This window comes from Protobothrops mucrosquamatus, unplaced genomic scaffold, assembly GCF_001527695.2.
Source record: "Protobothrops mucrosquamatus isolate PMUCROS unplaced genomic scaffold, P.Mucros_1.0 scaffold3961, whole genome shotgun sequence".
Classification (NCBI taxonomy): Eukaryota; Metazoa; Chordata; class Lepidosauria; order Squamata; family Viperidae; genus Protobothrops; species Protobothrops mucrosquamatus.
The window spans coordinates 2,347-30,104 of NW_015389902.1; the positions used below are offsets into that span (position 1 = coordinate 2,347).

General features: G+C 42.0%; 1 protein-coding gene across 1 annotated transcript in view; it reads left to right on the forward strand.

Annotated features, from left to right (window-relative positions):
• Positions 1 to 1,711: 1,711 nt before the first annotated feature.
• The window catches only part of LOC107298428 (liprin-beta-1-like), a gene marked incomplete at its 3' end in the record, with an annotated part of 41,940 nt that continues 15,893 nt past the window's right edge, over positions 1,712 to 27,758 (forward strand). The window contains exons 1-10 of the mRNA XM_029286520.1: positions 1,712 to 1,811; positions 4,268 to 4,473; positions 7,506 to 7,592; positions 10,555 to 10,668; positions 11,124 to 11,255; positions 16,448 to 16,540; positions 18,611 to 18,703; positions 21,102 to 21,213; positions 23,542 to 23,574; positions 26,264 to 26,325. Of these exons, the coding sequence (XP_029142353.1) occupies positions 1,742 to 1,811; positions 4,268 to 4,473; positions 7,506 to 7,592; positions 10,555 to 10,668; positions 11,124 to 11,255; positions 16,448 to 16,540; positions 18,611 to 18,703; positions 21,102 to 21,213; positions 23,542 to 23,574; positions 26,264 to 26,325 (1,002 nt within the window). The remainder of the gene's footprint in view (positions 1,812 to 4,267; positions 4,474 to 7,505; positions 7,593 to 10,554; positions 10,669 to 11,123; positions 11,256 to 16,447; positions 16,541 to 18,610; positions 18,704 to 21,101; positions 21,214 to 23,541; positions 23,575 to 26,263; positions 26,326 to 27,758) is intronic.

Consider the following 27,758-nt stretch of genomic DNA (forward strand, 5'->3'; position numbering starts at 1 on the left):
ATATGAATCAGTTGCCAAGCATCTGAATGTAAATCACAAGACCCTGGAGAGGCTGCAACATTCCAGCTGATCGGCGCTTCTTCTGGGCTCAGCAGAAGCGTCAGGATCAGCGCTGCTTTCCAGCTGATTGGTGCTTCTTCAGGGCTCAGCAGAAGCACCAGGATCAGCGCCGAGCTCCAACTGGATCCTGGCGCTGATCCTGGCGCTTCCCGAGCCCTGACAGCCCCCCAAAAGCGCCGATCAGCTGGAAAGCAGCATTGACAGCCCTGCAGCTCCAGCCGTCTCTCGCTCAGGCTTGTGCGGTGCTGCCACCAGTTCAGCTCCCCCACTACCACTTTTCTAGGATGGTCGCGTACCACCTGCCAGGTGCCAATGTACCACAGGTGGTACCCATACCACTGGTTGAAAAGCTCTGTTCTAATCCAGCCCCCTGCTCTAGCAGGAGACCCTAAATGAATCTCTGTGAGCCATTGGTAAAAACCATCCTTCCGCAGCAGATTTTATGTCTAGTTGTATAATAGGAGCAAGTATAGGTTCAGTAGATCTCAAAGAACTGAGCATCTGGGTCCTGTTTACCAGAGGCCAGAGTTGCAAGCCAGACCAAGAAGCTGAATTAAGAGGTCAGTCACAGCAAACGACCCAACATTGATTGAGGTGCAATCCACTCAGCGTAGAATATTATTCCATCCGAAATATGACATAAGCAGCTTGGGGACTTTTCGATCTGCTGCTATTTTTGGAGAATTTCCCCTACTTTCAGCAGGATGCCATCTGCTACTGTGATTTGAATTCTCCCCACTGCATGTGCCCTGAATATAGCAGAAATTGCAAAATGCAACCACGTTAACAATGGTCGGAGAGCAACTTAATCCCAAATTCCTGGAAACCGGAGAGCGTGATTGAGATACTTCAGGGAATCAATTTTACTTAAATCATAGTTCATGAATTCATACACTTTATGAATTAATTTTAGCCGGTGATCAGCTGGATCGGAAGACTTCGTCGGATACAGGTTACAAATTGCACCTCTTGTGTAGGGGAGGGTTAGCAGATAATCACAGTTGCAGCTGTTACACAATCCGCATGCAACGGTGATCGCATTAGACCCGGAATTCCTTCCAGCCTTCTGACCAGCTTTCTAGAAATTGATTTGCAGAAAATATAGCTGGGTAGCTTGTAAAATTTGGAAGGGGGGGGGGAAGTAAGAATATCCAGCTTGGCTGGCTCAGGAATTCTGGGAGTTGAAGTCCACGAGTCATAAAAGAGCCAAGCTTGCCTACCTCTGGCCTACCCTTTTGTGAGGTACAGCTCACTACATCGGAGGCACAGAACGTGGCTTGTTAATTTTGTTGTTAAGTGTTTTCGTTCTCCCGAGAATGATTTTGACATCTGCTAGTTCTGGAAGGAAACAGATGTTCCACAAACCAGACAGATGACAACTCGGCATGAGTTCCGGAAAATAAGTTTCCCAGCTGGAATGCAGTCCCTTCTTTTGACATACATACACACTCCCACTACTCCGGGGTTTCATTTCCCTACAGCCCAAGCTAGGTTGGAGCAAACCTGGATCGTGTGCCTTATGGGAAAATGGTCTCTAATAGTCTCTAACCCTTGATGTTCAACCAACGCTGAACTGAATTTGCAGGTTGTTTCAGATTGGCTTCTGAAATGTGCAAATCCAACCTAACTCTTTGTCGCCTCGTTGTTCTAGGTATATTAGCGGTGGCTACCCTACAGAAGGATGACCATGATGGGCGACGCGAGTGAAATGCTGGCCGCAGCTTTGGAGCAGATGGATGGCATCATTGCAGGTAGAAGAACGTCCACCACCTTCTTCCTTATCTCTACATTTTACCTCAGGCTTGTCAGATGCTATATTTTTCCTGTCCTGCTCTATGGTGTAGAGAGTTGGTCTCTGACAGAAGGCTACCTGAAGAGACTAGAAGCAGTTGAAATGTGGATTTACAGCTGGCTGTTACGTAGAAGCTGGGTTGACAGGATCAGAAATGGGGAGGTGATAAGCCACCTGGGAAAGCCAAGGGAAATCATCAAAACAATTAAAAAACGAAAGTTAGAATATTTCGGACATGTGATGCGACGCCCAGAAAAATTACTCCATTTAATCCTCCAGCGAAAGATTGAAGGCAAACGAGGTCCAGGCAGAAGAAGAACATCGTGGCTTCAAAATGTAAGGGACTGGTTTGCACAAAACTCAGCAGCACTTTTTCGTGCGGCTGCTGATAAAAACAGGATTGCCAACATGATTGCCAACGTCCGATAACGGATATGGCAGAAGAAGAAGAAGGAGGAGGAAGAGGAGGAGGAGGAGGAGGAGGAGGAGAAACCTTATGGTTGAGGGCAGGTGGGTCTTCAAACTTGGAAAGGTTAAGACTTTGTGGACTTCAATTCCCAGAATTCCTCAGCCAGCCACCCCATGCTGTCTGGGGTATTCTGGGAGTTGAAGTCCTCAAGTCTTAAAGTGGCCAAGTTTGAAGAATCCCGGTCTATAGGGACTGATCCAGTACAGGTAGTCTTTTGACTTAAAACAGTTTGTTTAGTGAACAAAGGCACTGAAAAAAGGGACTTATGACCGTTTTTCTCACTTAACAACCGTTGCAGTATTCCCTTGGTCATATGATCCAAATCCAGATGTTTAGCAACTGACTCATACTTAACGACGGTTGCAGTGTCCCAGGGTCATGTAATCTCCTTTTGTGACCTTCTGACAAGCAAAGTCAATGGGGAAGACAGTTTCACTTAACAACCCTGTCACTAACTTAATGACTGCAGTGATTCACTTAATAACTGGGGCAAGAGAGGTCGTAAAGGGGGGCAAAATTGACTTAACAGATTTCTCGCTTAGCGACAGAGATGCGGGGCTCAATTGTGGTCGTAAGTCGAGGACCACCTTTATCGGGAGTTCTGCTGATCTAGGAAAGAAATCAAACTCAACTTATTTGCTTTCATTATGTTGGAACTATTTTACCCCGTGGCATTTATATTCATTCTGCTCTTTCAGTCCAAGGTAATTCCTGGTAATTGATATTCGGTAGTGGTATTACATCCTGAGTGTTTACGGTGGCTTTGGATATAAATCCGTTGTCAAGTTTGAGGTTTTTTTGACAGCCTGGCTGATGATCGTCCAGAGTTTCATCTTACCCCATTTTTTTAAAAAAAATTCCTTTTCTGTTTTCAATCTGTCAATTCTGTCATTTGCTGCTTTCTTATCAGATCCGAGGACAGCACAGGTTGTAAAAGATTTGATAGCAAGGTAATCAAAAACTTTTTTTTAAAAAAAATCCCAATTAAAGTAGTACGTTAGCATGGGTCTTGGTCCATATCCTGCTAGCGTCCTTTTTGTCCAAGGAGCCAACCGTGCATTGAAAACTCCATAAATAAAGTAGAATATCACTCATGCATCAAAATAGAATACAATAGAATGGAATGGAATGGAATGGAATGGAATGGAATGGAATAGAATAGAATAGAATAGAATAGAATAGAATAGAATAGAATAGAATAGAATAGAATAGAATAGAAGTAGAGTAGAGTAGAGTAGAGTAGAGTAGAGTAGAGTAGAGTAGAGTAGAGTAGAGTAGAATAGAATAGGAGTAGAGTAGAGTAGAGTAGAGTAGAATAGAATAGAATAGAATAGAATAGAATATAGAACAGAACAGAATAGAATAGAATGTAGAATAGAATGTAGAATAGAACAGAATAGAATAGAATACAATGCAGAATATAGTAGAATAGAATGTAGAATGAGAATAGAATAGAACAGAATGTAGAATAGAATAGAATAGAATAAGGAATAGAATAAGGAATAGAACAGAACAGAATAACAGAGTTGGAAGGGACCTTGGAGGTCATCTAGTCCAACTCCCTGCTTAGGCAGAAAACCCTATACCATTTCAGACAAATGGTTGTCCAATCTCTTCTTAAAAACTTCCAGTGATGGAGCATTTACAACTTCTGGAGGCAAGTTGTTCCACCGATTAATTGTTTTAACTGTCAGGAAGTTTCTCCTTAATTCCAGATTGCTTCTCTCTTTGATCAGTTTCTAACCATTGTTTCTCGTCCTTCCCTCTGGTGCTTTGGAGAATAACGTGACCGCCTCTTCTTCTTTGTGGCAGCCCCTCAGATACTGGGACACTGCTATCATGTCTCCCCTATTTCTTCTTTTCTTTAGACTGGCCAAACCCAAGTCCCGCAGCCGTTCTTTGTATGTTCTAGCCTTCTTATTCTCACCCTTGTTCTTGTTCTCCAGGGTCCAAAGCACTGGAATACTCCAATGGCTTGTTTGATTGCCAATCCCCAACGTCTCCCTTCATGGGAAGCTTGCGGGTTCTGCATCTGGTGGAAGACCTTCGGGGTTTGTTGGAGATGATGGAAATAGATGAAAAAGAAGGATTGCGGTGCCAGGTCCCCGATTCGACAGCAGAGATTTTGATGGAATGGCTGCAAAACCAAATGGTGAGACAAACAAATGGGTAATATTAAATTATAGTGAAAAAAAGAAATGGTGGGCCTACCCTAGGGGTAGGCAATCTCGGCTCTTTTATGACTCGTGGACTTCAACTCCCAGAATTCCTGAGCCAGCATGGCTCAGCTTGGAAACCTCTCCCTTTCCCCTCAGCATGGCTGGCTCAGGAATTCTGAGAGTTGAAGTCCATGAGTCATAAGAGAGCCAAGGTTGCCTACCCTTGCTAGCCTAAAAAGACCCCAGGATTTTTTTTTAACATACTTTAACATACTTCTCAAAGGAACATGGTGGCTTGCACGGTTAGAACGCTGGGTTGAAGGTTAGCAAGCCTGCGGTGGAGACTCAAGTGCTGCTGTGGGGTGAGGTTGAGCTCCCGTCCTTCGCTCCAGCTCCCAAGTGTGTGTCCTCCAGGCAACGGTGATCTCACCCGCTAATCCTTTCAACCCGGAAGTGCCTTAGTGCTTCTGACACAAGTGCAGTGTGATGTGATGCGACAAGCTTGTCAAAATTCGATGGCGTTGCCATGCAATTTGTCTCCGAGTCTTTTACAAGATTTTGCGCTTCCCTATTACTTTTATCTGTGATGAGTGAGTTGCTTTGTAGAGTGAGATGGGTGGCCTGTAAATTTAACAAATAAATAAGTAGAAAGAAAGAAAGAAAGAAAGAAAGAAAGAAAGAAAGAAAGAAAGAAAGAAAGAAAGAAAAGAGAGAGAGAGACAGAAAGAAAGAAAGAAGAGAGAGAGAGACAGAAAGAAAGAAAAAAGAGAGAGAGAGAGAAAGAAAGAAAAAGAAAGAAAGAAAGAAAGAGAAAGAGAGAAAGAAAGAAAGAAAAGAAAGAGAAAGAAAGAAGAGAGAGAAAAAGAAAAAGAAAAAAGAGAAAGAAAGAAAGAAAGAAAAGAGAGAAAGAGAGAGAAAGAAAGAAAAAGAAAGAGAAAGAAAGAAAAAGAAAGTGAAAGAGAGAAAGAAAGAAAAAAAAGAGAAAGAGAGAAAGAAAGAAAAAGAAAAAGAAAAAAGAAAGAGAAAGAAAGAAAGAAAGAAGAGAGAGAGAGACAGAAAGAAAGAAAAAAGAGAGAGAGAGAAAGAAAAAGAAAGAGAAAGAAAGAAAAGAAAGAAGAGAGAAAGAAAAAAGAGAAAGAAAGAAAGAAAGAAAGAAAGAAAGAAAGAAAGAAAGAAAGAAAGAAAGAAAGAAAGAAAGAAAGAATTTAGATAGAGGGTTGTTATCTTCTCATGTAACTGACTTTTGATGTTAAACTGACAATGCAGGTGGGAGGATTGCATTGCTTCTTGCTATCTTGCAAGCAGCACCTGCTAGCTGCAGCCTTTTAGGATGAATGACCAGTTCATCTACTGTTGTCATAACTACTTTCACCTCTTCCATAATTCATCATGTGAGCTGATGTCCAATTAATATTGTGAAGGTCACTCGCAATATTAAAAAATGATGATGTAGGCCGTCCAGTTCTCTGTTGGGAAGGAAGGTTTAGAAAAATGGGCTTGAGCCCAGTTTGCAGTTACAATCTTGCGCTGTCCATCTGTTAAAAATGAAAAATAAAAATCAGCTTACAGGTCAGTAGTTAGGTGGCCAGGCAGCCCTAAAAATGTGGTTGTCTCTTCTGATGGCGACGTGAAAGTTCTTCAGAAGAAGCTCGATTTGCAGTAGTCCAAAGATGCCATCTACTGGAAAATAAGATTATATGCGATCTGATCTTCAATGTACGTCTTCAGTGAAATCTCCTATTGGGTTTCCATGACCGTGAAACCATTCTCCTGTGGAAAATTGTTGTTGAGGTATGGTCCTCCATATCATGTCACCCCTAGGCCTTCTCTTCATTAAACTAGACCAAAGGTAGGCAACCTTGGCTCTTTTATGACTCGTGGACTTCAACTCCCAGAATTCCTGAGCCAGCATGGCTCAGCTTGGAAACCTCTCCCTTTCCCCTCAGCATGGCTGGCTCAGGAATTCTGGGAGATGAAGTTCACGAGTCATAAAAGAGCCAAGGTTGTCTACCCCTGAACTAGACATACCCAATTTCTGCAACTTAATAATAATAATAATAATAATATAATAATAAAGTTGGAAGGGACCTTGGAGGTCATCTAGTCCAACCCCCTGCTCAGGCAGGAAACCCTATAGCATTTCAGACAAATGGCTGTCCAGTGTCTTCTTAAAGACTTCCAGTGTTGGAGCATTCACCGCTTCTTGAGGCAGGTTGTTCCACTGATTAATTGTTTTAACTGTCAGGAAGTTTCTCCTTAGTTCTAGGTTGCTTCTCTCCTTGATTAGTTTCCATCCATTGCTTCTTATCCTGCCTTTAGGTGCTTTGGAGAATAGCTTGACTCCCTCTTTTTGTGGCAGCCCCTGAGATATTGGAACTCTGTTATTATGTCACCTCTCGTCCTTCTTTTTCATTAAACTAGATATACCCAGTTCCAGCAACTGTTCCTTATATGTTTTAACCTCCAGTCCCCTGATCATCTTTGTTGCTCTTCTCTGCACTCTTTCTAGAGTCTCAACATCTTTTTTATATTGTGGTGACCAAAACTGAATGCAGTATTCCAAGTGTGGCCTTACCAAGGCATTGTAAAGTGGTATTAATACTTCATGTGATCTTGATTCTATCCCTCTGTTAATGCAGCCTAGCACTGTGTTGGCTTTTTTGGCAGCTGCAGCACACTGCTGGCTCATATTTAAGTGATTGTCCACTAGGACTCCGAGGTCCCTCTCACAGTTGCTACTATTGGGCAAGGTACCCCCTATACTATACCTGTACATTTGGTTTTTCTTGCCTAAATGTAGAACTTTACTTTTTTTACTTTTTTTTTTTTACTTCATATGTTTTAGCCTCCAGTCCTCTAATCATCTTTGGTATCATCTTGGAGTTTTGTGAGAGATATAAAAGTGTAAACAGAAAATAAATATATGGGGCATGGGGTGGGAAGGGATCTTGACTTTGTCGTGGTCTTTTAAATGGATCTAGAAAGCCATGTGACATCGACCTAATCTTTTCCTTTTGTTTTCCAGATTAATGGTCATTTGTCTGCTAACGGAGATGTCTACCAGGAACGGCTGACTCGGCTGGAAAGTGACAAGGAATCTCTTGTTCTGCAAGTGAGTGCTTTTTCAATTTGGCATGTTCTTTCTTTCTCTCTGCCTAATAAAGTTTTGGTTCTTGATAGGGAGTTGCGTACAAGCAGCACTTTTCAAATAGATTTTGCAGAACTATCTTAGAAGGGTTCCTAAGAAAGCTTAGGAACTATAGATTATCAGGGATTCAGTAACAGGCTAAGAAAAAGATAACGATGTTAGCTGTGGATGTTCCAGATCCCTTAGCCCAAACAGACCCCAAGTCAGAAAGTCATAAGCCAGAAGACAGGCTTAGGATACAGGAGGATCTGGACAGACTTGAACACTGGGCGCTATCTAACAAAATGAAATTTAATGGTGAAAGAAGTAAGGTTCTACATTTAGGCAAGAAAAACCAAATGCACAGGTCTAGTGTAGGGGGTACCTTGCTCAGTAGTAGCAACTGTGAGAGGGATATCGGAGTGCTAGTGGACAATCACGTAAATAGGAGCCAGCAGTGTGCTGCAGCTGCCAAAAAAGCCAACACAGTGCTAGGCTGCATTGACAGAGGAATAGAATCAAGATCACATGAAGTGTTAATACCACTTTACAAGGCCTTGGTAAGGCCACACTTGGAATACTGCATTCAGTTTTGGTCGCTACGATGTAAAAAAGATGTTGAGACTCTAGAAAGAGTGCAGAGAAGAGCAACAAAGATGATCAGGGGACTGGAGGCTAAAACATATAAGGAACGGTTGCTGGAATCGGATATGTCTAGTCTAATGAAGAAAAGGACGAGGGGGGACATGATAGCAGTCTTCTAGTATCTCAGGGGCTGCCCCAAAGAAGAGGGAGTCAAGCTATTCTCCAAAGCACCTGAAGGATGGAAACTAATCAAGGAGAGAAGCAACCTAGAACTAAGGAGAAACTTCCTGACAGTGAGAACAATTAACCAGTGGAACAACCTTCCTCCAGAAGCGGTGAATTTTCCAACACTGGAAGTTTTTAAGAAGAGACTGGACAGCCATTTGTCTGAAATGATATAGGGTTTCATGCCTTAGCAGGGGTTGGACTATTATTATTATTATTATTATTATTATTATTATTATTATTATTATTATTATTATTATTATTATTATTATTATTATTATTATTATTATTATTATTATTATTATTATTATTACTACTATCTTTTTATTTCTGCACACAGATAAGCAGAGAAACATCACCCAAAATAGGAGATGAGAAGCTTAAAAAGATATAAAATCACTTTGTGTACAGTTCGGATATAATGGGTTCAGAATGAGTTCTTTTATCAACATTTGATTCATCTCTGATGCAGCACGTGTTCTCGGAGGATCTAACTTGTAGCATGCAACATCCCATAATTTCTTAGTAGGATCTTGTTAACCCTTGTCTTCAGCTTCATCATCTCGCCTTATAATGAGTTTACAATTAACTAAAGTTTACGTCCATGTTTCTGACAGATTTAAATCAGCCCTGTTATCTTGCAGCACATAGCTTTTTTGTTCCTCTGAGAATTACATACATTAATCAAAGAAACTCTTGAGTTGCTGAAAACATTACTCAAAGAGGCTCCCTTCCCTGGCTGCCATCAGTGGAGGGTAAGATTAAATAGCCCTTGTGGAAAAGAAAAATGTAGGAAGCTGTCTCCCTAAGTTGTTGATTAGAAGACCTTCCACATTGAGCTTTTAAAGTCAAATATTGACCGGTGAGTTCCATTGCTTTCAGGCCTATTTTACACATAAATAACGTCGGTTATATTCGTGTACTGAGCGCCAAAGAATGAAGGCCTTTGAACTATGGTGCTGGAGAAGATTCTTGAGAGTCCCCTGGACTGCAAGGCGATCAAACCGGTCAGTCCTAGAGGAGATCAACCCCGACTGCTCTTTAGAAGGCCAGATCCTGAAGTTGAAACTCAAGTACTTTGACCACCTAATGAGAAGGAAGGACTCACTGGAGAAGAGCCTAATGCTGGGAAAGATGGAGGGCAAGAGAAGAAAGGGACGACAGAGAATGAGGTGGCTGGATGGAGTTACTGAAGCAGTAGGCGTGAGCTTAAATGGACTCCAGAAGATGGTAGAGGGCAGGAAGGCCTGGAGAAACGTTGTCCATGGGGTCGCGATGGGTCGGACACGACTTCGCAACTAACAACAACAACATATTTGTGTAGGATGGGAATTCTCCTTTGTAGTCCCTTTAGACCAAAAACGAGACTTTAAAACTATTAAAGCAAGCAAAGATGTAATGCTTTTTTTTATTCAATACTAGCTGTACCCGGCCATGCGTTGCTGTGGCTCAGTCTGGTAAAAGCGTGTGTTGCTTTTATGTTTTTACCTATCACAGGTGTGACATCTATATAATAGTAGATATATAAAAACACGCGCGTATTCGATTGCAACGTTGTGTCAAAATTTCAAAGCAATCAGTGAAGAACTTTCAGAGATTTAAGATTTTGAACAAACAAACATTTACATTTTTATTTATATAGATTTTGTTTATTTCCAGCCTTTGAGCAGGGAATTGGTCCCAAAGGTGCTTTTTCAAAAAGCAACTGGAATTTCTTTCTTTCTTTTTCTTTGAAGACGTTTTGCTTCCCATCCAAGAAGCTTCTTCAGTTCTGACAGAACGGAAGGATTCCATTCTTTCAGCCTTTTGAAAAAAAAAACAACAACCCACCTTTGGGACAGCCGTGATTTAGATGACTGAGACTATCCAAGGTCCCTTCCAAACTCTGTTATTCTGCTATTCTTAGGGCTGTAATAAATTTGATTTGATTGTATTCGAGCAAGCAATGATGTCTTCAGGTTTGTGGAGGGTATCAATTATGAGTCAGATAGTTAAAGAATCTTGAGTTGCTATCAATACCTTCCCAAAAAGATCAAATCAGTGTGTAATGACTGAAGAAGGCACGTTCTCTGGTGGGCATACTCAGAGATTGAGGGGCATCATTTGTTTTCATTCTTTTTTTTTCTTTTTTGAACAGGTGAGTGTCCTTACTGACCAAGTGGATGCTCAGGGAGAGAAGATCAGGGATTTGGAATTGTGCCTGGAGGAAAACAGAGAGAAGCTGAATGCAACGGAAGAAATGCTACAGCAGGTACCTCCAACTTCTGTCTGTGAATCTAGGGGTTTTGTTTGGTGGAATCTCCCCTCTGTTTTTGATGCACACAGCACATGCTGGCCCACATATCCACATATTTTTTTTCTTGCAGATATTTCATGACCCAACTAGGTAGCATCATCAGGTGCACCTAGTTAGGTCATGCAATGTCTGCAAGAAAACAACAGAGCCCGGAGAGCACCAAGGACCCCACAGTTGTAGTCGTCGTCGTCGTCGTCGTCGTCGTCGTCGTCGTCGTCGTCGTCGTCGTCGTCGTCGTCGTCCTCCTCCTCCTCCTCCTCCTCCTCCTCCTCCTCCCTTCTTCCTTCTTCTCCTTCTCCCCCTCCTCCCCTTTCTCCTTTCTCCCTCTTCATTTGGCAGGACCTTCAAAGACACCCCATCTTTCTCTTCCCTCCTTTAAACCATCGATTCTCTTTTTTCATTTTTAACAGGAGCTCTTAAGCAGAACATCTCTTGAAACTCAGAAGTTGGATCTCATGGCTGAGGTCTCCAACCTGAAGCTTAAGTTGACTGCAGTGGAAAAGGACAGGATAGATTGTGAAGACAAATTCAGAGATGCAGATGTGAGTCAAGCCAGGTTCAGCATGGCTGAAACGTTTTGCCTTAGATTTCTTAACACATGATCTGTACTTAACAGTGCTGTTGCATCCACCATGATACAAAAAGATGTTGAGACTCTGGAAAGAGTGCAGAGAAGAGCAACAAAGATGATTAGGGGGCCGGAGGCTAAAACATATGAAGAATGGGTATGTCTAGTGTAATGAAGGGAAAGACAAGGAGTGATATGATAGTCTTCTAGTATTTGAGGGGCTGTCACAAAGAAGAGGGCATCAGCCTATTCTCCAAAGCACCTGAAGGCAAGACGAGAAAGTATGGATGGGAAGTAATCAAGAAAAGAAGCAAAATAGAATTAAGGAGAAATTTCCTGTCAGCGAGTACAATTAATCAGTGGAACAGCTTGCCTCTAGAAGTTGTAGGTGCTTCATCACTGGAGGTTCTCAAGAAGAAACTGGACAGCCATTTGTCTGAAATGATATAGGGCCTCTTACTTGAGCAAGGGGTTGACTAGAAGACCTTCAAGGTGCATTCCAACTCTGTTATTCTCTGTTCCTATCTGAAGTGGATGAGTAATACCTCCCCATCTGGAAGCAGTTAAAATCATTCAGATTTGGCACCAGCTATAGGAAGCAGAACAGGATTGTACAGCTCGAGGGACTAACAATATCATTTCTCTCTATCTACCAACCCTGTATTGTGGTTTTCTGAGTCCTGGTTTAATCGCCTGCTTTACATTCTCAAGCAGGCTATAAAAACAGGAGATCTGTTACTAAGGGGCTGCAGTAATGTTGGTCACTTCTAAACCTCCAAGCCCCAAATGAAACAATAATGTTGCTTTGTTGGAAACTATTACCCTGAACAAAAAAGAAAAAAAAATAATCCTCCAGGCTGGCTTTCATCTTCATTTCAAAGTCTTGTGGTCTAGAACAGGGGTAGGCAACCTTGGCTCTTTTATGACTCGTGGACTTCAACTCCCAGAATTCCTGAGCCAGCCGTGCTGAGGGGAAAGCGAGAGGTTTCCAAGCTGAGCCATGCTGGCTCAGGAATTCTGGGAGTTGAAGTCCACGAGTCATAAGAGAGCTAAGGTTGCCTACCCCTGGTCTAGAATATTCTAGAAGACCATTCTCATTAGCAAGAGGTCATGTCTCTGAGGTGCTCTGTGAAAAAAAGGACCATTTGTAGGAAGGTAGATTTGGGATCAAGGCAACCGTGGGATCTTTATCCTGATCCTTTCCGTTCTCCAATTGGTTCCCTCTTCTCTGAGGTCTTTGGAACAATATTTTTCCAGCCCCAGGCGCGAAGAAATATTTAAAAAGTGGTTAAATTTTATACAGTGGTTTGCAAAATCAGAGGGAGACCTAATCCTAGTCCTAAGTGTCTATGGAGATTCTCAGTCATCCAGGTCATAGATGTCCCAAAGGTGCTTTTTCACGAGGTACCTGGACTTTCTTGTTTTTCTTTGAAGACGTTTCTCTTCTCTTCAAGAAGCTTCTTCAGCTTTGACTGGATAGTGGGGAATAAATCCTTCCATTCCCCACCATCCAGTCAGAGCTGAAGAAGCTTCTTGGATGAGAAGTAAAATGGCTTCAAAGAAAAACAAGAAAGTCCAATTGCCTTGTGAAAAAACAGCTCTGGGACCCCGATCCTAAGATTTAAACTCCATAGATTTTAATGCTGAGATGCTTTATTTTACTGTTAGAATATTTTATAGATCTTTACACCTTACAGTAGTGGCCAAAATTGTGGAAACCTTTTGGGAAAAGTGTATTTTTGAGGTTTGATGGCTAATAACACAACCTTTTTTGGAGTAGTACCATAAAATTATATATCAATGGAAAGATAATTTAATCAAGAATGTAATGCAACAAAGTTTGTTCAATTATCTGTACTGTATTCTATGAAAAGTTATAGCCAAATAACCAGAAAAAGGAAACACAACTTGCTTAGGTTGATATCAGGTAGCTTTCCTTCATCTGATGGTAGCCAATGAGCATGAGTGTTTAGAGAGCCAATCAGGTGTCATCTTGCTTTGGCAATGAGCCAATCAGATCACAGGAGGATCCAGTGATTGATGTCATGTATTGAAGCTGAGAGGAGGACATTTGTCAGTGTGTTATGTGATGGCTATCCAATTGGTTGGGGTTTTTTGTGTTCTTTCATTTAGCGAGCTTGTAAAATGTAATAAAATTAAAGCAATGGTGCAAAGAGTTGACTGGTCGCCCAGAAAACGACGTAAAATAGTATTATTAAGTGAACAAGGCTACTGTTATAAAGAAATTAGAAGAAAAATGGGTGGAAACCTAACCAAAGGTGGCATTTCTACTGTACACTTTTCCCAAAAGGTTTCCACAATTTTGGCCAATGCTGTATCAACAGCTGATATCCCCCCTGACCAGTGTTGTGTTGAGAAAAAAAAACTTGTGTAAAATTGGCTAGCGTTCAGTCTTGTGTAACTGACTGTTGAAAAGATCGTGTTGTGTTGTTTCTTTCCACCTGGAAACTGGATGTGATCTGGGGGCCGAAGGGATTTTTTTTCTCTCTCAATTCAAAGAAGGTCTTCAAGTGAGGTGGAACATAGATAGTCCTTGACTTATGACCGCAACTGAGGCCAAAATTTCTGTTGCTAAGCCTGACACTTGTTAAGTGAGTCTTGCCCCATTTTACGACCTTTTTGCCAGGCTCGTTAAGGGAGTTAAACTGTTACGTGAATCTGGCTTCCCCATTGACTTTTCTTGTCAAAAGGTGGTCACGTGACCCCGCGACACTGCAACCGTCATAAATACGAGTCAGTTGCCAAGCCTCTGAATTTTGATCATGTGACCATGGGGATGCTGCAACGGTCGTAAGTGTGAAAAACGGTCATAAGTCACTTTTTCAGTGCCGTTATTGTAACTTCGAATCGACACTAAATGAAAGGTAGTCAAGAACCAGGTGTAGCGATGAAGAAAGTTGAAACTCAGCGAGAACTTGTTACACAGAGTAGCACATGCAGTACTAAGTGTTCCTACTTACAAGTGGAAAGGAGAACATCTGGGACGATTATTTTAATGGCCACCCAAATTCCTTCCATTATGTCAAGTTGTGGCTACCAAGAATGTGGGAATTATGCGTAAGGGCCCTTGTTTGAAAAGTTTGGCATGCAGAGGTTTTAAAATCAAACAGTTTCACAATCCTGATAGGAAATAGCAAGAATACTTTTGTTGTCTGAAAACACAGCAAAGCGTGGCTTCTTTCCTTATTTTCATTTTTTTTGTTTCCCAAAACTGATACTAAGAGGAAGTTTATGTCTAGGAGGAATAAAAGGGAAATGATGTGGTCATCTGAGAGGGAGAAGGAGAGGGAGAGAGGGAGAGAGAGGGAGAGAGAAAGAGAGGGGGGAGAGGAAAGAGAGAGAGAAAGAGAGAGAGGAAAGAGAGTGAGGAAAGAGGGAGAGGAAAGAGAGAAAGAGAGAACGAGAGAGGGAGAGAGGAGAGGGAGAGAAAAGAGAGAGGGAGAGGAAAGAGAGAAAGAGGGAGAGGAAAGAGAGAGGGAGAGAGAGGAAAGAGAGAGGAGAGGAAAGAGAGGGAGAGGAAAGAGAAAGAAAGAGAAGAAAGAAAGAGGGAGAGGGAGGGAGAGGAGAGAGAGAGAGGGAGAGAGAGAGAGAGAGATTTGATGTGAATATCTCTGTGAGATGCCTATTTTTAATGCAGTTTTTCAATGACATTTGAGGGAACCAAAAGTTTTGCAGTTTTAATTTTTGTTCTGCGGTTGCTGTATGTGGGAAATCTGGGATAAGTAAATCTGGAATTATTCCCTTTGAATGCTCATATTTTAACTGCTCTCATCTCTGAGCTGGTGTCTTCTAATGGTAAGTCCTTCTTTTGGAAGTAAGATTTGATGTGATCAGCAGACTTGTACTAAGTAAAATCTAGGCAGGTGATTGTATCTCATAGAAGAGAATAAATGTAGCTCAGAGTCGAACGATGGGGTCCTTGGTGCTCTCTGAGCTTGGTGGTTTTCTTGCAGACATTTCATGACCCACCTAGGTAACATCATCAGTGCTAGAAGGGAGTAGAGCTTGCTCTCTGTTTATATACTACTACCTTGCCCTATCAATGTAGCCTTGGTGGTTACTTCATTAGGCTGTTGGTGATTCTTAACTTGTTTGTCTACATTCGTAGTTCCTCCCTATATAAAAATAACAGCAAACTCCCCTCCCTTTCAGCACTGATGATGTTACCTAGTTGGGTAATGAAATGTCTGCAAGAAAACTATCAAGCTCAGAGAGCACCAAGGACCCCAGAGTATCTCAGCCTTGGCTGCTTTTGAAAAGCTAAGTAAGGCCAGATTTGGTTAATATTTGAATGCGAGACAATGGGAGAAAATTGGACTGTAGGCTTACACTGCGAAGTTGGAAAAAAAAATTTGGAAAATGCCACGGCAAATTACTTCATCATTTTTACTAAGTAACTGCATGGAGTTTCTCCTTCAACGTCCCTATTAAAGTCAAAGGGATGTCCTTTGAGGCAGCTGCTTTGAGTGCCTTAGAGGATGCAGCTGCTTTAATACTCTGGGATGTGGTATTTGGCTTTCTGCAGTGAGTTTGGGGGAACGCTCTTCCTTCATTGTATGCGTCCCAGATAGTTGGCTTGCTTAGATATTTCCATCTCATTGGCTTCCACCTTTTTCTAAACAGCAATAGCATCGGCACTTAGACTTACGTACCGCTCCATAGTGCTTTACAGCACTCTCTAGGACAGGGGTAGGCAACCTTGACTCTTTTATGACTCGTGGACTTCAACTCCCAGAATTCCTGAACCAGCATGGCTCAGCTTGGAAACCTCTCCCTTTCCCCTCAGCATGGCTGGCTCAGGAATTCTGGGAGTTGAAGTCCACGAGTCATAAAAGAGCCAAGGTTGCCTACCCCTGCTCTATGAGGTTCATAGAATGAGCATGTTGCCCTCAACAATCTGGGTCCTCATTTTACCGACCTCGGAAGGATGGAAGCCTGAGTCAACCTTGCGCCAGTCAGGATCAAACTGCTGGCAGTGGGCAGAGTCTGCCTGTAATACTGCACTCTAACCACTGCACCAGCTGATGTCATTTTAAAACTGTGTTTTGAAGATAGAAGAAGTAGCTCAGCTGTGTCTAGTGCATTTTCCTACTCGTTTTCATGATTTTCAAATCTTCTTTGTTCATTTCTTTTACTTCAAAACAGGATTTGATGCAGGAGGTTAATGATTTGCGCCTAAAAGTAGGAGATATGGACAGGGAAAGACTTCAATATGAGAAAAAGCTTAAATCTACCAAAGTAAGTCCATGTTCCAGATAAAGAAACACATCTTCAGCAGTCTATGCCTCATGACTTGTGTATCCGTATTCATGTCTCTTTTCTACTTAAAGTTGGTTCGTGGATATGGTCACCAGTACGTGATTGACTTAAGCTTGTGTTTAAGGTGGTAGAAATGGGTAATGGTTAGGAGCTGTTTCTATGAAACTGTCTTTATGAAGGGCTAGTAATATTTCTTTCTTTGCATCATGGAAAGAAGAGGATTGAGGAATTGGAGAAACCTAACTCGACGATCTTTCTGTATTTTTTACGCTATCCCTTAAGGGTGTAATTCACAAAATGAAAGACCAAGGAGTCACACCTGCGAAGAAGAAATTAGCACACACTTTCTTTAAAATGTCTAATTATCTTGCTGGTGTAGAAAAAGAAGATGGTTAGATACCTTCTTTTGAAAGACAAAGTTAGATGTTCATTGGGTATATAATTTCATTCTAATTGGAAGATCACATTGGAGAGCCATATGAAAAGTTAGTTTCTAGAACTGTTTAGGAAAGGCCAACAATGGGGTTGAGGATTACTTAGATTTGACTCCAGAATTGTGCTTTGTGTATGCAGGAGCACAAACATAGTATCTGTCTACATCAGGGGTGGGGAACGATGGCCCTTTTATGACTTGGGGACTTCAACTCCCAGAATTCCTGAGCCAGCATGGCTGGCTCAGGAATTCTGGGAGTTGAAGTCCACCAGTCAAAAAGGGACCATTATTTCCCCATGCTGGCTCAGGAATTCTGGGAATTGAAGTCCACCAGTCATAAAGGGACCATAGTTCCCCCATGCTGGCTCAGGAATTCTTGGAATTGAAGTCCACCAGTCATAAAGAAGCCATAGTTCCCCCATGCTGGCTCTGGAATTCTGGAAGTTGAAGTCTATAAGTCATAAAGGGCCCATTGTTCCCCCATGCTGGTTCTGGAATTCTGAGAGTCCACAAGTCATAAAGGGGCAATTGTTCCCTACCTCTAGTCTGAAAGCAGCCATATCATTTCCCAAGCTTAAAACTCCCCAATCTTTTCTTACAGCCCAAAGCCAAAGATTGAAGGTATAACTGATTACAATGTAAAAATAAATAAAAGTTGAATAATATAAATAATCGTGATAGTTGATACAAAAGGTATGTTATAATTGTGGGAGGACTTTATCAATTAATGCCTAATTTTTACAAATGCTGCTTAATATTTGGCCATAATCTAATTGATTTACAATCCACAAAAAAAGGACGAAACTAGAAGTATTGTCAGATTGATGTAAAAGGGGCAGGTTATAGGAATTACAAATATCTCTATAGAAGCTACAGAAAATTACTGAGTTGGACAGTTTTTCATCATCTCCAGTTTTAATGGGCAAACACGTTTCGCAAATGGAAGTTTAGAATATCTTCCTCGTAATAACTCCAAAGTCAGAATATTATGTCTTGTCCCAAAGAAACTCTTGTTTAGGTTGGTGGATGTCTGAAGAAAGATCATTGGCCTTAAAAAAAAAAAAAAAAAAAAAAGCTCTTTGTCACCAAGTCCTATGTCTCTATGATAGTTTATTTACTTCTGCCTGAAATTCTATGTGCTTACATTTTTGGAGAGGTGTAAGTTTGGCAAGGTCATGGGCCAAGGTTCATAGAAACTCTGAACTGAAAATCATCTGTTTTTGTTCTATGATGTCCTTCTAGCTTGAGGGACAATCATTAATCATTATTAATGGGACTGGATCCAAGAGAAAAAGATTGCTTTCAGAAGTTGAAGACAGATGGGAAGATTCACCTTCTCACATAGTCCAAAGCACAAGCTTTGGCGATCGAACCCAGAGCACAGTTAAACCCAATTGACCAGACACATTGCACAATTCCTGTTAGATCTGTCCTTCGTATTGAACAGCTAATATAAGGTCTTCTGCTTCCAAGGTTTGGTGTCTTTTGATAGGCGTATCTTTGATTGAAAGTCAGCTCTTTTGCTTTGAACGTAGTCCTGTTTATTATTCTTATTATTTAGCCTTTTCCCTTCCTACATCTTTACTTCTCTTTCAATCCTCTGTCCCTCTTGCCAGTCTTTAATGGCCAAACTTTCTAGCATGAAAATCAAAGTGGGCCAGATGCAGTATGAAAAACAGCGGATGGAGCAAAAATGCCAAATGCTGAAGGTCTGGTAGATTGGTGGTTTTTGAATCATTTATTTTCCATGGCTTTCGTAACCCTCTTTGCCATCTTGTTTGTCTGTATTTTTAAACTTTTTTTTTTTTTGGTGTAATGCATGTATGGATTTTTTCCCCTCCTGTTCCTATGTAAATCCCTCCGATTTATTTATTTATGTCTCCAGCTAAACCAAAATATCTCTGTGTATGTTTCTAAAATATCTCTGTTTCTATTTAAAAGAAAGATTTGATTTAGCATAACGCAGAAAACCATCAGCTGCCGGTTTCTTTCTTGAAATGCGTTCACCACATTAAGCTGAGCTTAAAAAGAAACACAATCTTAGGTATTCCATTTTGGATTTCAGGCTGTGTTAACCTGTTATATTTTCGCTGACAAGTATGCTTCTGTTGCAGAGAAGATTCCTTGATTTTTGGCCTATTTCAGGGGTAGGCAACCTTGGCTCTTTTGTGACTCGTGGACTTCAACTCCCAGAATTCCTGAACCAGCATGGCTCAGCTTGGAAACCTCTCCCTTTCCCCTCAGCATGGCTGGCTCAGGAATTCTGGGAGTTGAAGTCCACGAGTCATAAAAGAGCCAAGGTTGCCTACCCCCTGGCCTATCTGCATTAAAAAAATTTTAAATTGGGTCACTGGATCCCTCTAGCATTTTAATTTTATAAAAAGGGAGGCTAGGAAGTATACAGTATATGTGTCTATGCGTGTGTTTGTGTAGGCTTGTATGTATTTGTCTATATACACAAACACACATGCACAAACAAAAATTGTCTTTCCTGCATTGCAATTCCCTAGGCCAGGGGTAGGCAACCTTGGCTCTTTTATGACTCCTGGACTTCAACTCCCAGAATTCCTGAGCCAGTATGGCTCAGCATGGAAACCTCTCCATATCTCCTCAGCATGGCTGGCTCAGGAATTCTGGGAGTTGAAGTCCACAAGTCATGAAGGGGCCAAAGTTTCTCCCATGCTGGCTCAGGAATTCTGGGAGTTGAAGTCCACGAGTCATAAAAGAGCCATGTTGCCTACCCCTGGATCTTCCCTTTGTATACAATATATATGCTGTATCACTCTCCACTGCTTGGTACACAACTGTACAAGAACACACAGCTTTTTCTGTGATCCAGAATCCAGAACAATTTTTAAGAATAAAATTCCACTCTGGGTCTCAGCCTGCCCACTGTTTTTGATTTTGGCTTGAATTTCTTTTTTTTAACCCCCTGACCCTGAGTTTCAACTGCTGACATCCAGGAATTTTTTAAAAAAATCAGCCGTTCTCAGAAAGATAATCTGGAACCATGTCTAAGGATAAAATTCCATCCGTTCTCTGATATTTTAGCCAATTATTTTGGGGGATAAGTGACTAATAAATCTGAGAGGCATTCAGTTATGGAGTTAGGAGTCCCAACATGATAGATTCATTCGGGTTGTATGTGAGAATGAATTATTCCTTGCCAGGGCCATCCATATGAAGATGTTCTATTATTTGAATCTTAATCCTTTATTATTTGAATCTTAATCCTGTTCTATTATTTGAATCTTAATCCTGAAACACAGTTCTAAACTTTTATAATTCTTTCCTTCCTATTTAAACATTTTATGATGGTGTATGTTAATTTGAGTTTCCTTAAAAACAAACAAAGAAACAAATCAAAAACTATTTATAATTTGAGCAAGATATTTACATTTGTGGGATATCCCCATATATATACTATCATAGTTAATTCTTTTATCCGTGTCTGTATTTTTCCCCACGAACAAATGTACGGAGCACATAGTTACATTCCTACATATGCACTGTTTTTATGATTTTAAGCCTAAAAGCATGCCGAAGCATTTTGTGTTGTGAAAGATGTCATTTTAAGAACTTTCAATCTGGAGTCACTTCCATTGAAAGCAGGCGAGTGTAGAATTGTGCTGTCAGTATTGTATACCTAATTGTTGGGGGAAATGGGTCATGCATGACTAAATGGCAAGGAAGATCCTTTTAGGATCACCTTTCAGTTCAACCCAGGATATTAAATGTTTAAATCAGAGATGGATGACTTTGTGGCTAGAAGAGAGATTATTTTTATATTTTATATTTGCACAGGTAAACTTCAGTTTACAATCATTTGTTTAATGACCCTTTGAAGTGACTTATTGAAGTGACAACTGTTGCAACATCCCCATTGTTGCATGATCAAAATCCACATGTTTGGCAAATGACTCATGTTTATGACGGTCAAAGTGTCCCGGGGTCATGTGATCCCCTTTTGGCCAAATCTGATATGATTATTTAAAAATAAATGAATGCCATCTCTACTTTAAACAGCCAACTTCGGTTTAAAGCTGTCTTTTTTAAAAGTGAAAGCCAAATATATTGATTTTCTATTTTTTTTTTCTGTCTGCCCAGGAAGAACTATTGTCTTTAAAAGAGAAATTAGAACAGAAGGAATCGGAAATAAAACAATTGCAAGAAAAATTGGCCCTTCAAGGGAAAGGAGACATTGACCTAAATGGCAAAGGTGAGGCAAAAACGGTAAACACCGCTTTTGTGATGCTGGCTGGGGGATTGTGGGAGTTCACACAGTTGAAGTTGAAGCCCGCAGATCTTAAACTTGCTAAGGTTGAGAAACGTTGGGCATAGATTGTTATTTATTTTTTTAAAGAAGGCAGAAACTGTATTTGCCTCTCCCTCTACACCCTACAAGTAAGTCATTAGGAGTAGCAAATTTACTCTGGACATTCTTTAAGTAGCTGAGTTTTGGCGGGCAGAATTTTCTTTTAAAACACGCATCCCAAAAGCCAAACGTTTACCCTTCGGGATTACCCTTCGGGATTAGGGGACTGGAGGCTAAAACATATAAGGAACGGTTGCTGGAATTGGGTATGTCTAGTTTAACGAAGAGAAGGACGAGGGGGGACATGATAGCAGTGTTCCAATATCTCAGGGGCTGACACAAAGAAGAGGGAGTCAAGCTATTTTCCAAAGTGCCTGAAGGCAGGACAAGGAGCAACGGGTGGAAACTAACCAAAGAGAGAAGCAACCTAGAACTAAGGAGAAACTTCCTGACAGTTAGAACAATTAACCAGTGGAACAACCTGCCTCCAGAAGCGGTGAATGCACCAACACTGGAAGTTTTTAAGAAGAAACGGGTTTCCTGCCTGAGCAGGGGGTTGGACTAGATGACCTCCAAGGTCCCTTCCAACTTTATTATTATTATTATTATTATTATTATTATTATTATTATTATTATTATTATTATTATTATTATTATTATTATTATTATTATTATTATAACATCAGCAAGCATGAGATGCTTGTGCCGAAGATTGCTAAAATGTTTGCAGAACGAGGAACAGCTAAATGTACAGCTTTAATAAAGCTAAACAAGCACGGACTTCTTAAAATAAAGAAAGAGTTTGTAAGTTTTTATTTATGGTGTTGTAAGCTGGTTTTTATTTCCTGAAGGTGGGTGAGTCACGAGTTTAATAAATAGCAGCTAATTTATTCACTGAGTTTAGATGCCATTCAAGTCAACTTGTGATTGTAGACAGCTTAACAGAATTGCAATCCTTGCTGCAATTTATCCAGCTGGGAATAAGGAGGGTGTATTTGGTGTTTTTTTAAAAAAACTTTTTAACTAATAAATAATATTAGTTATTTAACACTTACTATCACTAATTTTATTAGCTTAATTTAAATTTTAAAATATTATTATTATTATTATTATTATTATTATTATTAACAACAACAGCAACAACAACAATAATAATAATAATAAAGTTGGAAGGGACCTTGGAGGTCATCTAGTCCAACCCCCTGCTCAGGCAGGAAACCCTATACCATTTCAGACAAATGGCTGTCCAGTCTCTTCTTAAAAACTTCCAGTGTTGGCGCATTCACCGCTTCTGGAGGCAGGTTGTTCCACTGGTTAATTGTTCTAACTGTCAGGAAGTTTCTCCTTAGTTCTAGGTTGCTTCTCTCCTTGATTAGTTTCCATCCGTTGCTTCTTGTCCTGCCTTCAGGTGCTTTGGAGAATAGCTTGACTCCCTCTTCTTTGGGGCAGCCCCTGAGATATTTGAACACTGCTATCATGTCACCCCTAGTCCTTCTTTAATAAAGACATCTATATTATTGCGAAGGCTTTATATTTGATGGGTTAGCCTAAAGCAGTGGTTCTCAACCTTTTTAATGCCGAGACCCCCAACCGGTCGTAAGTCGAGGACTAAACCGGCCGTAAGTTGAGGACTACCCAACCGGTCGTAAGTCGAGGACTTTCCCTTCCCGGAAGCGCCGCGCATGCGTGGTTCCGCCCCCTGCGCCAGCCGAGGCGTAGCTGGCAAGCGGCAGAGACGGAGCAGGCCGACCACCAGCTGGCCCAGCCCAAGGGAGTAAGGCACCCGCCGGAAAAGGGGAAAAAATGGCGGACAGCCTTGCTTGGCGACCCCCGTGAAATGGTCGATCGACCCCAAATGGGGTCGCGACCCATAGGTTGAGAACTGCTGGCCTAAAGCCATGAGGCAGATCATTTACGATGGCCTTGTGTGAACCACAAATAATCGCATTGCGCTTTAGACGTTAAGAGGTTAAGTTGCGGAAGATTTAAAATCAGGTCAATCTCAGCCATGGAAATTTAGGAAGTGATTGTAGACAGCTGACTCACCCTCAGCCCAACTTCACAAGGCTGTTAGGGGTGTGAAACTTGGAATAGGCGTGCTAAATGAACCGCCCGGAAGTTCTAGATTTTTATATTTGTAAATGAAAACAGGGAGTTTGCGTTTGGTTTGTCTTGAACATGCTTTTAATGCTCGGAATCTAATTTTTCAATCTCATGGGTCTTCCTGCACAGATGACAATTGTAAAAAGAAGCTGAAAGACAAAAGTAAGGGTTTTTTTGGTGTCCTCTCCCAAACACATGTCATACATTGTTTTCCCAGTAGCACTTCCTGCATGTATCATGTTAAAATCATATTAATCCTCAACCCCTCACCTTCACTCTTCATCTCTCATTCAGTGAATATCTGAGGGAAACTGTAAGGGGAACCCTTGTGTTTTAAATGCTCTACAGGTGATCCTCGACTTACGACCTCAACGGAGCCCAAAATTTCTGTTGCTAAGTGAGACAGCCATGAAGTGAATTTTGCCCCCTTTTCATAACCTTGCTTGCCACAGCTGTTCAGTGAATCGCTGCAGCTGTTAAATCTGGCTTCCTTCTTGACTTTGCTTGTCAGAAGTTCTTACATGACTCCGGGACACTGCAACCGTCATAAGTACCAGCCAGTTGCCCAGCATTCGAATTTGGATCAGGCGACCATGGGCATGCTGCAGTGGTCCCTAAGTGTGAAAAATGGGTCCTAAGTTGTAACTTCGAACGCTCACTAAATGAACTGTTGTAAGTCGAGATTCCCTGTATTTTCCCTTTAAAGCACACATGTCAAACACAAGGCCTGGGGGCCGGATGCGGCCCGCAAAGTGGTTTCATGTGGTCCGTGAAGCCATCCTGGAAACAGTGAGGGAATGGCTCCCACTGCCTTGGCCCTGCCCTAGGCCGGCCGGGAGCCAATGTACAATTTTGTGGTGGCCATCTATGCTGAAAGGCATTTAGTCTTAGCTCCACAAGGCTGTCTGGAAACAGCGAGGAACCAGTCCCTGCCGTGTCGGCCCCGCCCCCTGTGTGCATGCTGGGGAGGTGTCCCCCTTTGTGAGGAATGAAGAAATGGACCATGCCTTGGCGCTTGCCTCAGTCCCACCCCCTTCTGCCAGAGACCCTCAGATCTGTCCCACTTCTGCCCAGGCCCCCACAGGCACTCTTGACGTGAACGATGTAGAGCTGGCCATGCCCACCCAGTAGGCCACACCCATTCCATCCACGCCCACCCAGTAGACTGCACCCACGCTGGCCACACACCCCCAGCCCCCCCCAGGGCAACCGCAATGCTGATGCGGCCCGCAATGAAATTGAGTTTGACACTCCTTGTCTACGGAGATTCTCAGTCATCCAGGTTAAGGTTGAAAAAGCACGTTTGGGAAAAGGGCTATTTTGTCATACAAACACTCACACCTATTTTTAACACAGTATCTTAATACAGTAGTTTGTAAAGGCCAAATGCACAACAAGACAAATGCACAACAAGACAAATGCACAACAAGACCAAATGCACAACAAGACCCACCCCCTTCTGCCAGAGACCCTCAGATCTGTCCCACTCCTGCCCAGGCCCCCCACAGGCACCCTTGATGCGAACGATGTAGAGCTGGCCATGCCCACCCAGTAGGCCACACCCACTCCATCCACGCCCACCCAGTAGGCCGCACCCACTCGGCCCCCCGAGGACAACCGCAATGCTGATGCGGCCCTCAATGAAATTGAGTTTGACACCCCTGCTTTAAAGGAAGTGGTGGGTTTCTAATGTAATAATTCCAGTCCTTGGTTTATAGTTGGGAACACTCTTGAGCATGTAATACAAAAGTCTCCATTTCAGTTCAGCTGAATTGATTGAGTGGATCTGAGAGCAACAAATAACTTTGATGAATTCCATTCTCACAAGACTAATTAATTTTATTTATCAAAATTCACAAACATATGTTCAGCTAGCATCTGGTTAGGTCATACCCGGTACTGTCTTCAACCATTTTTTTTTTTTGGTGAAACTTAAGCTGAAGTTACACATATCGGCATGACTTTTGATCACAACAGATATATCCACCCTTTTATCACAAATATCTTACTTCACAATCGCTTCTAATCTATTGACACCATCCCGTTGCCTCGTCTTTTACTGTTATTTTCCTTTTTTACATTTCTTCAGCTGTTCAGTTTCTTTTTATGCGGCTGCTGATGTTACAAAAGAGTCATCGTTGTTTCAAACTATAGGGAATGTTTTAATCTTTGGAGATTTCTAACATTCCTGATAAATTAATAAGATTGAGCATTCCCTTGTATTTTTGCAGAGCTACAGTTGCGTAGTGGGTAAGAGTGAGTCAAAAAATCGGAAAGTCCTTTGGTTTAGAATTCCCACTTCACTTTGCTTTTGTGTCCTTCACACATCGTTCCCGACTTAAAATTTGTCAACCTGGTTAGCACCATGGTTTCATGTTGAACTTCAACTTAACAAGCTGGATTGCAGTGTCTTTGAATGCTCTCAGTAGTGTAATGGATTAGAAGCGTGCAAGGAATGACGGTTATTTTAATCTTCAACTAGCATGAATCACCACATGCCCCTTGCTCCATTAAAAACTAATTTGATTTCTTCCTGCTTAAATTTTGGATTTAATTGAGAGGAAGTCCATTTGTATTTCTCCTGGTCCAGGGGTAGGCAACCTTGGCTCTTTTATGACTCGTGGACTTCAACTCCCAGAATTCCTGAGCCAGCATGGCTCAGCTTGGAAACCTCTCCCTTTCCCCTCAGCATGGCTGGCTCAGGAATTCTGGGAGTTGAAGTCCACGAGTCATAAAAGAGCCAAGATTGCCCACCCCTGTCCTGGTCCATGCTAAACTGTAGAGTTGGTCAAGAAATGGTGTTCCTTCTATCCTTCCATGTTTTTGTAAGCGGTAACTTTTTACCTTTTAGATGTTGAGGTCCAAAAGATGAAGAAGGCCGTGGAATCTTTATTGGCGGCGAATGAAGAAAAGGTAGATATGAAAATACTTTTCTGATTTTGATTTTGGTAAATGAACAGTAGGCGGATTGAGTCGATGGGGCCCGTTTAAAAGTGGCGTCCTTGTTCTGTTTGCAGTTAGTGGGAAACACTGAAGGAGGATGTGCTATATGATTACTTGCAGGTAAATGAAATCGCCTTGCAAGCAAGAACATTGACAAAGCAGAGTTCCTGGATAGGTAGAGACGTTCACTGGAATTCAAATAAAGGAGAGGGAGATACCCTTCCTTCTTTGAAAGTAGCAAGTTCATTGGACATACAAGCCAGATATTAGACCCACTCCCTTCTAGCACTGATGATGTTACCTACTTGGGTCATGAAATGTCTGAAAGAAAACAAACCAAGCTCAGAGAGCACCAAGGGCCCCTCATGTTTAAGATTCTGGAGTTTGCAGTGCTTCAGATCTGAGACACCACCCAATGCTTCAAAGGAGGAAGGGATCAGCCCCCATTTCCTTCACATTCTATCCTGGAAAAAGCCACAGAAGCCACAGACGGAAGTTGTGTTTACATCCTTCAGTTCAGAGTGTCGTGCAACCGTACTGCTGAATTATAACTGTGTTAAGTGGGTGTATTATTTCTAAATGAGTTTGATGTTCAAGCAGAGTCTGCTGCTTGAGCAGGGGGTTGGACTAGAACAGGGCTTTTCAACCAGTGGTATGGGTACCACCTGTGGTACATTGGCACCTGGCAGGTGGTACGCGACCATCCTAGAAAAGTGCTAGCAGGGGAGGGGAATGAGCTTAACCGGTGGCAGCACCGCACAAGCCTGAACGAGAGATGGCTGGAGCTGCAGGGCTGTCAGGGCTCAGCGGAAGCACCAGGATCAGTGCCGCTTTCCAGCTGATCGGTGCTTCTTCGGGGCTGTCAGGGCTCAGCGGAAGCGCCAGGATCAGCGCCAGGCTCCAGCTGGAGCTCGGCGCTGATCCTGGTGCTTCTGCTGAGCCCAGAAGAAGCACCAATCAGCTGGAAAGCAGCATTGATCCTGATGCTTCTGCTGAGCCCAGAAGAAGCGCCGATCAGCTGGAATGTTGCAGCATCCCCAGGGTCTTGTGATTTACATTCAGATGCTTGGCAACGGATTCATATTTATGACGGTCACAGTGTCCCAGGGTCATGTGAAGTGACCAAAACCTGCTGCAACCACCCATCAGACGGGGGGAATAAAAACCAAACACCCCACCCCACCCCACCCCATCTGCCAATCCTCAACAGAAATGCTCAGAACAATGAAAACCTCAGACAGGAGGAAGAGCGCCGCCGGTTGGGCAGGCAGGTGTCTTGCTCGGCTGTGGCTTGGGGGGCACTTTTTTCAGTGCCATTGTAACTTCGAACAGTCACTAAGCGAACTGTTGTAAGTCGAGGACTACCTGTACTTCATCACTTTTTTCCTTTTTTTTTTTTTTTT